We start from the raw sequence: 17,636 nt of genomic DNA, 5'->3' as shown, positions 1-17,636 counted from the left end.
CTGTTGTATATTGTATATGTGTAGTTATCATGTTTAGGTATTGATGTTAGTCTGTAGTGTATAAGATGTTAACTGTATTTTTCCCTTTTTACATAACTAAATCTCGTTAATAAAGGTTTTGGAACCTCAGCAGGGTGTCTGTGTTTCTCTAGCTAGTACAAAGGGTTTCAATGTATCTCAATCACTCAAACAAATTGCTTAAATATCCAGGTTAACCAGTGGTATATCATTGCAGTATCTCAATACTAAGACTTACAGTATAATCAGGCTCTGTGTTTAAAGTTTATAAAAGTACTGTCTGTGTGTACGCTCGCTGTGTGTATTCCATACACCCAGCGTAGCGTGTGTACGTAATTTGCGTACCACGTGCGAGGCCTTCATACGCAAATAGCGTACGGAGGGCGTAGCACGTGCACGTGGTTTAGCGGCCATTACGGCTACACGGTATTAGTATATAGCTAATGTTAAAAGGTAGATAACGGACTCTATCATGACTGTTTTTATACTTTGTTAAACCTGACAAAAGTGCCACAATAAACGGCACTGAAACGTTGCCAAACGATTGTGCTATACAAGATTGATTTATTAAGACGCCAGGAGTGCTGCATACTGCTTCCTTTATATATATATATATATATATATATATATATATATATACATACAGCAAGATTTCCCTGTTTAAGTATGTAACAGCAGCTGGACGTGGATCCAGTATAGGTTTTATGTTAGGTCAGAGAATAAACTGCCACCAAGTTGATTAGTAGCACCTGTTAGCTGCCTTTAAGAATGTTGCTGTACACAGGGAAAATGCTCCTGATGCTGGACAAGTTGGCCAGGCATTAGACTGGGGATTTTGGATTACTTTAGAAGCCATTGGAGTTTATACCATTGCTGATGGTCAGAACATGGAATGTTATGCTTTAACCTGTAACCTGCTGTGAACTGCTCTTATAACCAGGTGAGTGGCCTAACTGCTGGAGAAAGAATAAACCTGCTGTCCGTGTCCCTTGTCACATTATATATATATATATATATATATATATATACCGGGATGCGGTAGACCGCCAGTCACTATACCAACACCAGAATGCTGACCCTTCAACACCCCGACAGTCGTGCCATGCCGACTAACAGAGACTATTCCCACTCGTGGGAATAGAACCTGTGGCGAGCACACGGAGCCAGCAGCATGGTGAGTGCAGTGAGCCCACAAGGGACTTCATTGCGCTCATCCCCCACCAGCATTCTAAAGAACGGGATCCCGGCATCAGTATGGTGACCGCCGGTATCCCGCCGGTCACCCGAAACCTAACCTATGAACCAAGGATGCTGAAACCTTAAATACAATTGTCCACATAGGAGTTCATAAAACATTTGGATGAGATTCAATCATTCAGTTGTGAGTACAGTTCATGCAGGACTTGATTTTATTCCAGAATTATGGTTATCTTCATTGAAACATGAGCCACCAATACCATTCAAAGCCAGTGAGTCCGGTCACCTGGAATATACTCGTTCACCAGAAGAGACAACCCAAACACAGCACCAATAGCCTTTAGTAAAATGTATTAAATGTATTTAAAATATTCAGAATAAAAGATAAAAACATTTCTTACATCATAAAAAGGTGTTATATATAACCACCGTCAAGCAGGAACATATGTTATGTATCCCCACCAAACACCCTAGTGGGTGTGAGCTCTTTAGTGGGGATTCCAGTACTAATGAATGGGTTAAAACACCAATACCCTACGCGTTTCAACCCTTAAACAGAACTTCTTCAGGGGCAAGATTGCAGTTTGAAATAGACAACACATACCAAACTGTTCATTGGATAAACTTCACTGAGGAGTAATTTCCTTTAAAGGGCCAATAAAAATTGAAATAGGCAACAGATAACTAACTGTTCACCGGAAAAAAATTTCACTGAGGATTAATTTCCTTTAAAGGACCAATATAAACTTCAAACTCTCACTAGAAAAGTATATGTTCACAGAGCAAGCTCCTGTTCCTTTAAAGACTGCACTCACTGTGGATATATATATAGATAGCTAGATAGCTAGATAGATAGACATATATATATATATATATATATATATATAATTTATTAGTGCCTCCCCGTACTTTCACCTCACTGCACTTCACTGTTCTGTATTACCCTGTTCCATCCTGCTATATATGCTTTGTGCTGAAGACCACTGGTAGCAGCCACCACTGGCAATAAATTGTGATTTAATAAATTAAAGGACCTTTATCTTCCAACCACTGTACTACATCTTTACTTTAGTAGGGGGTTAGAAGAAGAATGTAATTTGTCTGGATTTTGGTTTAGATCAAGCTACAGCATACAGTACCTCCCAACTGTCCCGATTTTCACGGGACAGACCCGTTTTTTGGGGACTTTCCCGCTGTCCCACCTGCGGGCCGCAGTGTCCCAAGGTGGAGGGCAGAGGCTCTATCACTCGCTGCTCTGCTTAGCAGAGCAGCAGTGGGAAGTTTTCAGCCCATACGATTCTATCAGCCTACACCCTACACTATTATATTCGATGGCATGTACTAATAGGTTCTCCCTCACGGTATCACAGCTATTCCATGTTCAGAGCAAAATAGGAAATGGGTCACTTTTATGAATACTGTTTTTAATTTTAATGCATAATATCTACTGTACTTTGGTGGGTAGGTAAAATCTGTCACTGGGATTTAACAATTCCTAAAGGCAGCTCTGCCTGAATATCACCTGGTTTGTCAAAGAGAATGGAGAATAAACCTCTTCTTTTTTGTTTAGTTGTTGTTAGCCCAGTACCTTAGAGTTTCACAGGATTTAGCACTGTAACATACTGTACTGAAGGTAAAGAAATGGATTCTGCATCATATCTGTCTGTAGTAAGATGACATACTCATACAAACTATTTAGAAATGAAATGTTATAGAAACGGGATGCGGTTACACTGCCGAAAGTCAGGATCACGGCGGTCAGGATACCGACGCCGAAATCCTGACCACTGACAATGCCGACAGATGGAATCCCGGCTAACGGGGGCTATTCCCACTCCTGGGTGTCCACGACACCCATAGAGTGGGAATACAACCTGTAGCGAGTGCAGCAAGCCCGCAGCGTGGTTATTACAGCAAGCCGGCAGCGTGGACATTTCAGCGAACCCGCAAGGGGCTTCACTGCACTCGCCCCTTTGTTGGCATTCTGGCAGCTGGGATCCCAGCGTCAATATGCTGACCGCTGGGATCCCGGCCGCCGGCATTCCATACCCAACCCATAGAAACATTTCTTCAGAAAATGTCATATAAAACAATCTGAAATTCATTTACTTGACACCTTTCAATGTTCAGATCTGTACAGATGGATACTGAAATATTCAAAAATGAAGAATTCTCAAAAGTCTATCAGGATAACATGGTCCCTGGTTCCAAAAAAGTACTTAACCTTATTGTAAGCTACTTGGAAGAGAAGGTAAATAAGCACCAAATACTGTATACGCTGTGAATGATTAATAGAGTAATGATGACTATATGCAATATCCAATGGTGGATTAAGGTTTTGGGGATATTAGTAGTGTACAGTATATTGAATTTTTGATTGTTATGTAACACTGCCTTTGATTTTCATCCTACCTGATGTTCAAATTACTGAAGTGCGGAAACATCCTTCTCACAAAGGGTTGGGACATATGATGCTACGTACAAAGTTAAATATATAAAGAGCCTCACTCTTCTGCCTCATGCTCCTGCCCCACACTCTCAGGGATTAATTACATAACTAACAGTGGCTGAAGTGTTAGATATGAACAATATTTAGAGCAAGGGTATTATACTGTAGAACTTGTGATAAACTCCTATAAGTGTAATTGCACATGCTGTAGCAGGGCACCCTAACTAGGTATGTGAGAGGTGTGCCAGCCACCGCACATAACGATGCAGGGTAGGGGGCGTTGTTGGCAGCACTTGCCAATTATCTGTTTTAAGTACTTTCACTTGTATCTTTCCCCCTTTTTTGATGGCCAGCCCCTCTAGACCTGCGCCCCTCCCTCACCCTACCCCTTCCGTCACTAATACCTACAGTATATGAATTTAATGAACTTAACTTGAGAGCTCTTTGTTATTCAGCCACACTGTCCTTTATTACATTTCAAGATGCTGACTGCTGCCGGGACTCAAACCCATCACATGTGGCTTTGCAGTCAGACACATTATTCATTGATCTATTGTATCTGCCCTTACATAGAATGCTAGAGAATTCTAAGATAGAGAATTCTAACTACGTGAAACTTGCTTTGTACTATTTGAAAAAAAAAAAAAGATCAGCATTGCAGCTGAGTAGATCTACAGTACGTTGTGTGTGGCTGTAAGGGATTGGATTTGTGGCTGCATACTATATAGATCTGATCAATTGCAATGCTGATTATTATTTTTACAAAGTGGAAGTAGCTTCATATATTTAGAAATCTCATCGTTTTTATACAGGATCAAATAGTTCAATGAGTAAGGTCTTTGACAGGAATGAAAGAGGTTATGGGTTTGAATCCTGGGTATGGCATTATATTGAAATGTGTTATTTAATAAAGGGTATTGTCACTGAGTAACAACAAGCTGCGAATGTGGCTTAAAGAGGATTTGTGTCCAAATCTATTTCCTTGCAGTGTTCTCTAAATATATATACATAGATAGATAGATAGATAGATAGATAGATAGATAGATACCACAACAATGGCACTCCAAGGCTTAATAAATCCAGAATAGAGCAGAGTTTAATCCAATGTTTCAAAGTGGTTTACTTTTTCGTCAGGGATAAAAACCACTTTGAAACGTTGGATTAAACACTGCTCTGTTGTGGATTTATTAAGCCTTGGAGTGCCGCCGTTTTGTGGTATCTATGTTTGGGTTGTGGAGGTGACCGTGGACGAGCACCGGTTGCAGAATGTAAAGTATTGGAGTGCCAGTCAGAAAAAATCCTTTATATATATTTATATATATATATGTATATATATATATATATGTATATGAAATCATGGAAATCACGACAGCTTTGAGTGCTGTCATGATTTCCTATTGTTACTCAATTTTTTGATGTGCACTTGCCCCGTGGAGTTTACATGTTCTCTCCTCGGTTATTTTTTTTTTTTTTTCTTGTTACCAGTATCTTTTTTGCACATATACAGCCTTTTGGTGTGTGATCAAGCATGCCTTTACTAGTCTGAGCAAACAAATATCTATCATTATAGTTTTTCTTTTTTTCAATGTCTACCAGTAAGGAAATTACATTTGTGCTACAGTTTAATGATGCTGATGCAGAACGCATTCTCTTTGATGACACTGACTCACTGGCCTTTCACACTGACAGTCCGGAGGAGTTTATCAGTGATCTCCTAAGATTAAAGAAATGGGAAGTTGAACTTCAACTCCATGGACTTACCTTATCGCAATATTATAAAGAGCAATTTATTCCCAGGGGATTCCGGTTGCGTAACCAACCCACACTGGGAAGACATAGCAATGATTTCTGCGCCAGATGGTGCAACATACTGAATAAGTGTTCATTTGACTTAATGCTGCTGGTGATTGAACAGGCAGGCATTGATTTGAATGATATCAGGAAGGACATCTCCGAATTAGAAGCATCAGACGTATTTAAGTCAATCCAAACCCCAGACAGTGAGCTTCTGTCCAAGTTGAACAAGGACATAGATAAATTTAAAGGTGATTTGCTGAAGTTCAAAAAGAACAAGTACAAACAGGTCAAATTGGACTACAAGGATAACAGGGTATATCCTTGGTATTTGCGTAGTGAACCCCGAAGATATAAACCACAGTTCCAACGTGGCAGAAGACCTATACAACCCTTTACAGACATTGACAGCCAGTCCCAAACTTCGGCACGTGACTCAGACGCTCCATCTACCTCTGGCCAAAACTTTACATCTTTACCGAGATCCTCCAGGAATAGAAGACCGCCAAAAAACCCGCTGTACCCACCCGTCGAGGTAGGAGAAAAAGAAAGGAAAAGACAACAAAAACACAATTAGAAATGGTAGTATTCAATCTGTCCCAGCATTCCTTAACACCTGACGAACTGTCCATTCTGAACAAAGGCCTATCCTTTGTTCCCACAGTAACACAGGATGAATTTAAATGGCATGTGGATCTTTACAAATTTGGCAGGCAACTTCGGCTTAAAGATTTTTTTGCAGGAACTAACCTCGATTCAGGATCAACATCCTCAACTAACCAGTCAAGTTTACGAAAAAAGCCAAGCCTATTTGACCCACCATCACAAAACCCTTCTTTACACACTTTTATGAGGGTTCTCAAAAGGGATACCATTCCATACATCGCCAACCAAAGAATTAACCATCACAACATCACATTGGGAGAGAGAAAAGTTATTGACTCATTGCGCAACGACACCCAGTTAATCATCAGAGCTGCGGACAAAAGCGGAGGAATCGTACTCCTTGATTATGACTACTACATACGGGAGGCCAACAGCCAACTCTCGGATACCATGTGTTATCAGAAACTCACTTACGATCCAACAGGAGTGTACAAAACAGAGATTGACTCTATTATACAAATGGAACTCAACAATGGCTATATCAATCAAAGCACAGCTGAATTTTTGACCACCACACATCCCAAAATTCCATTTTTGTATACACTTCCAAAAATACACAAATCACTAACTCAGCCTCCTGGACGACCTATTATCTCGGCCAGAGGGTCCCTGTGTCAGCCCCTTTCCCAATTGGTCGACTTTTATCTACAACCACTGGTTAGGAGAACATCCAGCTATATAGAGGACACCTCTGACTTTTTGAGGAAATTAGGAGTGGAGAGTGTGACAGAGGATACCAACATCCCCCATATAAAGGGTATTGAATCATGCAGAGTTCTTCTCAACAACAGCGATGCATATTTTGGACCGCCAGTCTCCTTTCTTATGTTACTCATTGACGTCATCCTCAAGAAAAATTATTTACTTTTTGAAAATTGTTTCTACTTACAGAAACAAGGGACCACCATGGGTTCTAACATGGCGCCCACTTATGCCAACATTTTTATGGCAGCATATGAGCAGGTGCACATCATTGGTAATTCACGTTTTTGTCACTTTTTAGCATTTTATGTACGATACATCAATGATTTATTTTTTATTTGGCAAGGCAGTGAAGAACATCTTTTGGAATTCATCAATGAACTCAATGCCCTCCCTGGAACCATCAGATTCCATTTGACCTTCAGTAAAACACAAATTAATTTTTTGGATGTGACCATCAAAAAGGAAAATAATACATTGCTAACTTCAATCTACAGTAAGGACTCTGACCGTAACACTCTTTTATTGCACTCCAGTTTTCATCCAGCGCCTTTGAAAAAGGGCTTGCCTTTCTCTCAACTGCTGAGGGTGATACGCATCACCTCTAATCCAACGGAATTACCAGGAGCTTTGGAATCTATGTGCCAGAGATTCTTGGACAGAGGATACTCCAAGAATGAAATCAATAATGCTTTATCGCGGATTGAAAAACTTAACAGAACTGAACTTCTACATGTGAAAACTGATCCTACCAATAAAGATCGGGATAGGCTCAATTTTTCCAGTATGTTCACTATGGCATCAGCCTTTATACGTAACCGCATCAGGGAACATTGGCATTTGATCTCCAGTGATCCGACATTGAAAAAAAACTTATCTCTAATACCAAGATTTGCTTATAGACGAGGACCGAATCTCAAGGACCTTTTGGTCAAGACAGACTTTTCACATCGGAAACCTAGACAGATGTCCAATTGGCTTACCGCCAACTGGGAGTATTTAAGTGTACAGGATGTTCGAATTGCTCTTTTCTGATAATAGGCAATCGCTTCAAAAATCCCACTGATGGGAGGGAATATTCCATCAAATATAGGCTGGACTGTAACAGTAGATTTGTTGTTTACATTTTGAGATGCCCATGCAACCGTCTGTATGTCGGCAAGACTAGTAGAATGATGAAAGAACTGCTCAGCCAACACCGCTCATCTATCAAGAAGTGCCTAGTTGCTACAGACACCTCAAAAGACTTTACTAACTTACCGGTCGCAAGACACTTCAGGGATGCACATCATACTGTTAACCAGCTCAAATGTTGTATCATTGATCACATACTGCCCCTACAACGTGGGGGTGATCGGGACAGAATTTTGCTACAACGAGAACTACAATGGATACACAGACTTAATTGCCTTTTACTCTGATTGGCCTTAATGAAGATTTTCGTTAAGGTTGTTTCCTGTGACATATTATAGTGACTTTTTGTTGGACTCTGCATTCCGCTGTTTGGTTTAATTTTCTTAGACACCGCCGTGTGTCCTGTCATTGATGCTCTCTGCATGCTATGTGCTTTCAGACACCGCCGTGTGTCTTTATAGATCTAGAGACTCGATCCTGACAGGTCCCCACTTCACAAGCATTGACACCTTTCCTTTCACCCTCGCTTTCAACATCCACCATGCAGACCCTCTCTTGCTCACTATGTGCAGCTTATTGTCCATCTTTGGTGTTGTATTTAGCAGTATCAGACTCCAGCTGCCTATATGGGATTCCCCAGTAGACAACATATGTTGGTCTAGTGATATTTACAGCCATACCACACTGGCAAATTACGGCTGATCTTGGAAACTAAGCAGTGTTGGGCCCAGTCAGTACCAGTATCGGTGACGATCTGGGAATACTGGGTGCTGTACATCACTCACTTAATACCACAAGGCAGCGGACATTGTGCATTCTGTGGGTTTTCTCCCCAATAGGACAGTTTGGATTCTCTTTGCACATACAGTATATTCTTATTTATATAGATTGCCGTAACAAGTGGGCATTGCTTTGCAGTAGGTTGTTTTGAGGGTTGTCCTTGTGTCACCTGCTATTATTTCTATTAGACCTGTCATTCCTTCCTGCTTTTTGCACCCTGCACTTTCTAGCCAGCACTTTCTTGGAACCCTGCTCTGCGGAGCTTCAGCACTATTCCTTTTATTTTTTAAACACATCACTTCATTTCATTCACTGCTGTTTTGACATACAGCGTCCTTGCAATTCCTCTCACTATCAGCATGCCATTTACTAGTCAGGCTGCTGAGACCACCCGCCGCATGTTTTGCTGCGCTCCGGAGCCATTGCTATGCATGACACCGGGTTTGTTTAGCTTAGTTACCAGTGTCATGGAGCGGGAGGAGACAGCAGGGGATGCATTAGGCATGTCCGGACTTGTCTCAGCCCATGTCCTGATGCTGCTGGGTTGATTGTGGTGCCATTTGAGGCTTATATTTCATGTTCTGACAACAGTGCGGTTAGCCCCTAAGGAAGACCAGTCGGTTGAAACTGCTGTCGGGCTGTATTTGCTGTACTTCACCATGCCGTTTGGTTAAGGAATAAATCCTGCTTTTCTTTCATATACACATGAGTACTAGCTTGTCTACTTTTTCTGCATCCCTGGAGAAGTGAGTGTTTTATATATATATATATATATATATATACAGTATATATATTATATATATATATATATATATATACATATATATATATATGTTGTAACACTGTAGGGAACAGGGTGCCGTCTCCTGGGGTAGATGGCAGCGAGCAGCAGCTGAGAAATCATAAAAGTCCAGTTTTGTGGTGCAACTGGCCGCAACTAGTTTTAAGCAGAAAATAAAATAAACATCAAAAGAAAATACCTTGCCTGTCCGGCACTAACTATACACAAGATGTTCCTGACTGTCTCTGAACAAAACATATAGTTTTTCAGTAAATACTGTATGGCTCACTTGAATAAGGAAGCAGGGTTCCCTTACAGAGATTCTGCAGTTTCTCCCCAGGCAGTCTGCACACACTGATCAGGCTAGCAGCCCTATAACACTCTTACACAGCTGAAAGCCCTGATTAGCCTTCTGTGAGGCCAAAGACCCAAACTGGGCCCACTGTCTGGAACTTGCCATCTCTCTCTCTCAGGGCCCTTATCCAGCTTTTCCAACAGACTGAAAAGCTGCTAACAAAACAAACCTTTTCCTGGAAGTTTTCCTTTTCCTAAAACATGTAAGACAGTAACCTGTGACAAACGTACCTGCCCTCAAAGACTATTCCAGTGTTCCTGTCGCATATCTCCCTCCCCTGTTTCGACCTAGGGGCCGGAACACTTGTAGCGACTAAACAGAAGATGCGGGACAATGCATCTGCGTTGGCCAATTGTGTACCCGTTCTATGTTCCACAGTAAACTTAAAATCCATCTAGTTACACAAGCATTCTGACCTCTATTTACATACATCTATTTTAAAGAGGCGTGATCTGTCACTAGTCTGAACTGTCTACCCAAGAGGTAATATCTCAAGGTATCTAATACCCACTTAATATAGCATACCGTTTTTCATGCTCATTGAGTTTTCTACTCAAATAAATTATAGGGTGTTCGTCCCCATCTCTGGTTTGGGACAACATGGCCCCTATCCCTACCTCTGAGGCAACCTTCTGTACAACAAATTATTTTGAAAAATCTGGTGTTATCAATACAGGTTGTGAACACAAAGCCACTTTTAACCCTTGGAATGCTTTTTCTGCATCAGGGTTCCATTTGACCATATTTGACTGCTTCCCTTTGGTGTTAGGCGCCGGGGTCCGCTCGTCGGTGCGGCCCGGCGCCTAGCAACCAGGGACGCCGTGCGCGTACAGCCGCCGGCTCCCTGGCAACGCTAGACGCCGGGCGCACGGAGCCGCTCTGACCTTAGCAACGGGGACGCCACGTTCAGCCGCGTTCCCCGTTGCTGGGTCTGTCCTGATTACCTCATGGTGTGCTGGCCGTGCAGCATGCAAGCTGCACGGCATTTCAGTTGATTACCCTGTCTGGATTTTGATTGGAGGGTTCCTGAATAAAGGCACCCTCAGGACTCCTTACAGACGCCGGTGATAGCTTCCTGTTTGCCTGTGTCTGCTACAGAGAGTTTCCAGTCCTGCTCAATCCGGTTGTTCCTGTCCTCAGAGATCCTGTACTCGGAAGTTTGTCATCTGTTCCTGGAGTCTGACCGAGCACCTTTAACATCTTGTGGTGTTCGTGAGTCGCGGCTCAGCCGTGTGTTGCGGCTTGTCCGCTTACTGTTTATTATTTAGTTTACTTGTGTTCTGGAGCTTTTGCGGAGGATTCCGCTCCCACAGATCCACTCTGGTATCCAGCGGTGCTGGATAGGAGTAACGGATCAGGGGATCTTTGGTTGTCCTTTTCCCTGGCGGCTAGTCCGCACATACCTTTTGGTTTAAGTTAGTTAGCTTGTAACCCCTGGCCTGGTTGCTTAGTCAGAGGGCCCCTTGTTATCACCCTGTCTCGGACTTCCCCTTGTCTCCCTTTAAGACCTGCGGGGGCATCGGGGTTGGGCAGACATAATCCGCCCTTCGAACGCGGCTGCCATGGGCTCAAGCAACCATAGTCTCGCAGGGGATTTCTGATAACACGGGCGAGACAACGGAGTTAGGGTGCCAGGGGTTACTAGGCTCTCCTGCTCCCACAACCAGCTTATTTTCCCTGTACTCAGACCTCTGCCATAAGATCTCCTCCGGTCTGGAGTACAGGAATCATAACATTATCACCGGCCAGACAAAAGAAAAAATTTTAATTAACAGGAGTTAATTTTTTCACTTATTCAGTTGGGAGATTTTGTCGGCCTCATGAATCCCGCCGGTATTGGGCCAAATCCTGGCCAGCTTCTAGTTAGTCAGATTCAAGAACTTACTCAGATGGTTCAGGATCTGTCCCTCCGGGTGAGGTCACAGGAAGATCTGTTACGGACTTCCCCGAGGGTCATCCCTGAACCAAAAATGCATCTGCCTGACCGTTTTTCTGGGGATAGAAAACAGTTTTTTAATTTTAAAGAGTCTTGTAAACTTTATTTTCGTTTAAGACCAGTCTCCTCAGGTACGGAGGCTCAGCGGGTTGGAATTATTATTTCTCTGCTTCAGGGGGATCCTCAGACCTGGGCTTTTGGTTTAAAGACAGACGATCCGGCCTTATCGTCTGTAGACGCCTTTTTAAAATCTTTAGGGCTATTGTATGACGACCCTGATAGAGAGGCGTCCGCTGAGAGTCAGTTGCGTGCTCTTAGACAGGGTAGGAATCCCGCAGAGAATTATTGTACGGAGTTTCGCCGTTGGTCGAACGACTGTGGATGGAATGACCCAGCTCTGCGCAGTCAGTTTCGCCTCGGCTTATCTGAATCTATAAAAGACAGTCTCCTTCAGTATCCCGCTCCTGAGACTCTCGATAAACTCATGGAGCTCTCTATTAAGATAGATCGTCGGCTCAGAGAGCGGAGGGCTGAAAAAGGGGCATCTGTCGGGTCTACTCCTTGTGTGCTTTCCATTCCTGTAGACATGGAGGAGCCTATGCTGATAGGTCTCTCCAAACTGTCTCCTGAAGAAAGAACCAGGAGGCAAAATTCTGGTCTTTGTTTATACTGTGGAGGTAAGGGACATTTTGCCCGTAGTTGTCCGAACAAATCGGGAAACTTCCTGACCAAGTGAATTGTGAGGGGGTTCACTTTGGTCTGCAGCTCATCTCCTCAAATAACTCACTGTTAGTTCCTGCTAAACTTTCCTTTGGCAGCCTCTGTTCCTCGGTCTCTGCTTTTGTGGACAGTGGAGCTGCAGGGAACTTTATGGATTTAACATGGGCCAAGGCCTTAGGTATTCCTCAGTTAACCTTGGGTAGGTGTGTCACCATGCATGGTTTAGATGGGAGTCCCTTGTCCAATGGGGTTATTTCTCTAGGTACACCTCCTGTTTTACTCTCGGTGGGAGCCCTGCATTCTGAAAAGATTGAGTTTTTCCTTACTCATTGTCCAGCAGTTCCTGTGGTTCTGGGTCACCCTTGGCTGGCCTTTCATAATCCCATCATTGATTGGCAGTCGGGGGAGATCTTACAATGGGGTACCATCTGTAATAAAGAATGTATTACGCTTCCTATCCGAGTAGCTGCCGCCGTTCCTGCACCCATTCCTGAGGAATATCAGGATTTTGTTGACGTGTTTTCCAAGGGCAATGCGGATATTCTGCCTCCCCATAGGCCTTACGATTGTGCCATTGAGCTAATTCCTGGTGCCACGTTGCCTAAAGGAAGGTTATATGCATTGTCTGGTCCTGAAACTGTGGCCATGAATGAGTATGTGAAAGAAAGCCTTGGGAAAGGTTTTATCAGGCCATCTAAATCCCCTTTAAGTGCAGGTTTCTTCTTCGTAGAGAAGAAGGATGGTTCACTGAGACCCTGCATTGACTTTAGAGCTTTGAATAAAATCTCAGTAAAGAATACTTACCCTCTGCCGCTGATCTCTGTCCTCTTTGATCAGCTACGTTCGGCTGTGATTTTTTTCTAAGATTGACCTTAGAGGAGCATATAACCTCATCAGAATCATGTCAGGGGATGAGTGGAAAACGGCATTCAGTACTCAATCAGGCCACTATGAGTATCTGGTTATGCCATTCGGCCTGTCAAACGCTCCGGCAGTTTTCCAGGATCTCATTAATGATGTGCTCCGTGAATTTCTTGGAAGATTCGTTGTAGTCTACTTAGACGATATTTTGATATATTCTGACTCTGTAGAACAACATGTTACCCAGGTGCGTCAGGTGCTAAAGAAATTACGTGAAAATCACCTATATGCCAAACTGGAGAAGTGTGAATTTCATGTCACGGAGGTATCCTTTTTAGGGTACATTAGTTCCCCTCGGGGATTCCGTATGGAACCAAAGAAGCTCCAAGCCATCCTTAGTTGGGCGCAACCCACCAACTTAAAAGCAATTCAACTACTATAGAAGATTTATTCACTCTTTCTCTGACCTAGTTGCTCCCATTGTGGCACTTACTAAGAAGGGAGCAGATCCTACCAATTGGTCATGTGAAGCTGAGTTATCTTTTCACGCCTTGAAACAAGCCTTTGTCTCAGCCCCTGTCCTTAGACATCCCAACCCAGAATTGCCTTTCATTGTTGAGGTTGATGCCTCGGAGGTTGGAGTTGGGGCTATCCTTTCTCAGAAGGATCCAGATTCCCTTGAATTACATCCTTGTGCCTTTATGTCCAGGAAATTCTCATCTGCAGAATCCAACTACGATGTTGGTAACCGGGAATTGCTGGCTATTAAATGGGCTTTCGAGGAGTGGAGGCATTGGCTTGAAGGAGCGACCCATACCATTTCAGTTTTGACTGATCACAAAAATCTTCAATACATTGAATCTGCTAAACGACTGAATGCCCGGCAGGCTCGTTGGGCTTTATTTTTTACTCGTTTCAAATTCATTATCACCTTCAGGCCAGGTTCCAAGAATACTAAGGCAGATGCCCTGTCACGCAGTTTTCTTCCAGTTCAAGACAATAGTCCTGTTACTCCCATACTTCCGTCTTCAGTCATTCGGGCAGGCCTCACACAGGATGTATTTACCCAGTTAAAGCTGCTTCAACATCAAGCTCCTGGAAATACTCCTGCTGGTCGTCTTTTTGTCCCTGAGTTTTTGAGAGCTACTGTTTTGGCGGAGTTTCATGATAGCAAGGTTGCCGGGCATCCGGGAATCGCTAAGATTTTGGAATTAGTCTCCCGCTCAGTATGGTGGCCTGGTCTTTCCAAAGACATTAAGGAGTTTGTTTTTTCTTGTCAGGTCTGTGCACAGCATAAAGTTCCCCGTTCTTTGCCTATAGGTCAACTTATGCCCTTGAATGTTCCCCTTAGGCCATGGTCGCATATCTCCATGGATTTTGTGGTGGACCTCCCTCTGTCAGCCGGATGCCGAGTCATATGGGTGGTAGTGGACCGTTTTAGCAAAATGGCCCATTTCATTGCTCTTCCCCGATTGCCATCTGCCCAGGGATTGGCAGTCTTGTTCCTCCGCCATGTTTTCAGACTCCATGGCTTACCCACTGATATTGTTTCTGATAGGGGTCCACAATTCATTGCACAATTTTGGAAGTCTTTTTGTGCTTCGTTAAAGATGAAATTATCTTTAACGTCCGGTTATCATCCCCAATCCAATGGGCAGACTGAGCGAGTTAACCAATCTCTAAAACAATATTTGCGTTTGTACTCGGCCAAACTCCAAAATGACTGGTCTGAGTTTCTTCCATTGGCGGAGTTTGCTTATAATAATGCCTGTCATTCCTCCACCAATGTGTCTCCATTTTTTGCAGTTTTTGGTTTTCACCCCAGAGCTAATTCATTTTTTCAACATTCCTCTGTCTCCTCTCTGGCCCTGACCTCTCATCTTAAACTTATTTGGAAAAAAGTGCACTTGGCTCTCAGAAAAGCAGCATTCCGGGAAAAAAGATTTTCTGACAGGCTCCGGCGGCCGTGCACTTTTAAAGTAGGAGACAGGGTGTGGTTGTCGACTCGCAACATTAAACTTCGACAAACCTCAGCCAGATTGGGTCCTAGATTTATTGGACCATTTCTCATTATCAAAAAAGTCAATCCAGTTGCTTTCCGGTTACGTTTACCAAAAACTTTACGGATCGGAAATACCTTCCATTGCTCATTACTGAAACCATATGTTTCGTCCAGTAGATTTCCTCGTAAAATATCTCAGGGGAGATCACCAATAAATGTACAGGGTCAGCAGGAGTTCTTGGTGGAGAAGGTTCTCGATTCCAAGTTGTCCCGGGGTCGGCTTTATTTTTTGGTACATTGGAGAGGTTATGGGCCAGAGGAAAGGTCTTGGGTCCTGGATGAGGATCTTCATGCCCCGAGGCTCAAAAGGGCATTTTTTCGAGAATTTCCTCAGAAACCCGGCTTTAGGGGTTCCTTGACCCCTCCTCAAGGGGGGGGGGTACTGTTAGGCGCCGGGGTCCGCTCGTCGGTGCGGCCCGGCGCCTAGCAACCAGGGACGCCGTGCGCGTACAGCCGCCGGCTCCCTGGCAACGCTAGACGCCGGGCGCACGGAGCCGCTCTGACCTTAGCAACGGGGACGCCACGTTCAGCCGCGTTCCCCGTTGCTGGGTCTGTCCTGATTACCTCATGGTGTGCTGGCCGTGCAGCATGCAAGCTGCACGGCATTTCAGTTGATTACCCTGTCTGGATTTTGATTGGAGGGTTCCTGAATAAAGGCACCCTCAGGACTCCTTACAGACGCCGGTGATAGCTTCCTGTTTGCCTGTGTCTGCTACAGAGAGTTTCCAGTCCTGCTCAATCCGGTTGTTCCTGTCCTCAGAGATCCTGTACTCGGAAGTTTGTCATCTGTTCCTGGAGTCTGACCGAGCACCTTTAACATCTTGTGGTGTTCGTGAGTCGCGGCTCAGCCGTGTGTTGCGGCTTGTCCGCTTACTGTTTATTATTTAGTTTACTTGTGTTCTGGAGCTTTTGCGGAGGATTCCGCTCCCACAGATCCACTCTGGTATCCAGCGGTGCTGGATAGGAGTAACGGATCAGGGGATCTTTGGTTGTCCTTTTCCCTGGCGGCTAGTCCGCACATACCTTTTGGTTTAAGTTAGTTAGCTTGTAACCCCTGGCCTGGTTGCTTAGTCAGAGGGCCCCTTGTTATCACCCTGTCTCGGACTTCCCCTTGTCTCCCTTTAAGACCTGCGGGGGCATCGGGGTTGGGCAGACATAATCCGCCCTTCGAACGCGGCTGCCATGGGCTCAAGCAACCATAGTCTCGCAGGGGATTTCTGATAACACGGGCGAGACAACGGAGTTAGGGTGCCAGGGGTTACTAGGCTCTCCTGCTCCCACAACCAGCTTATTTTCCCTGTACTCAGACCTCTGCCATAAGATCTCCTCCGGTCTGGAGTACAGGAATCATAACATTGGTAAGGTCTGACAACGGCACTGCTGTGGTCGCAAAATTAGGAATAAATCGTCTATAGTACCCCGTTATTCCCAAAACAGCCTTTACCTGTTTTTTATTCACTGGACGAGGCCAGTTTTGAATAGCATCAATTTTATTCAATTGGGGTCTAATTAAACCTCTACCTATGGAGAAGCCCAAGTATTTAACCTCCTCCATTGCGAGGCAGCACTTCTTTGGGTTAGCAGTTAACCCTGCCTCTCTGATTGAGTCCAGCACTCCTTGTACTTTAACCAAGTGGGACCCCCAGTCCGTACTGTGAATTACCACATCATCCAAATAGGCAGCTGCATACTTTCTATGGGGCCTCAAAATCTTATCCATTGCCCGTTGAAAGGTTGCTGGAGCCCCATGCAACCCAAAGGGTAACATATTATACTGGTATAGCCCCTCCGGAACTGAAAAGGCTGTTTTTTCTTTTGCGCTATCAGTTAAAGGTATTTGCCAGTAACCTTTGGTCAGGTCCAACGTGGTGAGAAACCTGGCTGTTCCCAGCCTTTCTAGAAGCTCATCCACACAGAGCATGGGGTATGCTTCTAATTTGGACACCTCATTTAGCTTACGAAAATCATTACAGAAGCGTATGCTGCCGTCTGGCTTCGGGATGAGAACTATGGGACTGGACCACTCACTGTTAGATTCCTCTATAACTCCAAGTTCTAACATGTTTTTAACTTCTTTAGAAACAGCTTCTCGCTGAACTTCAGGAATCCAATATGGATTTAAATTGACCCTGACCCCTGGTTCTGTGACAATGTCATGTTTTATAATGGGCGCTGATCAGC

At 43.9% G+C, this 17,636-nt stretch overlaps 1 protein-coding gene across 1 annotated transcript in view; it reads left to right on the top strand.

Moving 5' to 3' along the window:
• The first annotated feature begins 3,355 nt into the window (after positions 1-3,355).
• Positions 3,356-17,636, top strand: part of LOC134944001 (uncharacterized) — a 129,218-nt gene continuing 114,937 nt past the window's right edge. The window contains exon 1 of the mRNA XM_063932546.1: positions 3,356-3,466. Coding sequence (XP_063788616.1) covers positions 3,356-3,466 — 111 coding nt within the window. The remainder of the gene's footprint in view (positions 3,467-17,636) is intronic.

The sequence above is a fragment of the Pseudophryne corroboree genome, chromosome 7 (genome assembly GCF_028390025.1).
Source record: "Pseudophryne corroboree isolate aPseCor3 chromosome 7, aPseCor3.hap2, whole genome shotgun sequence".
Lineage (NCBI taxonomy): Eukaryota > Metazoa > Chordata > Amphibia > Anura > Myobatrachidae > Pseudophryne > Pseudophryne corroboree.
The sequence above is the reverse complement of the archived record's forward strand: the minus strand, read 5'-3'. Positions and strand labels throughout refer to the sequence as shown.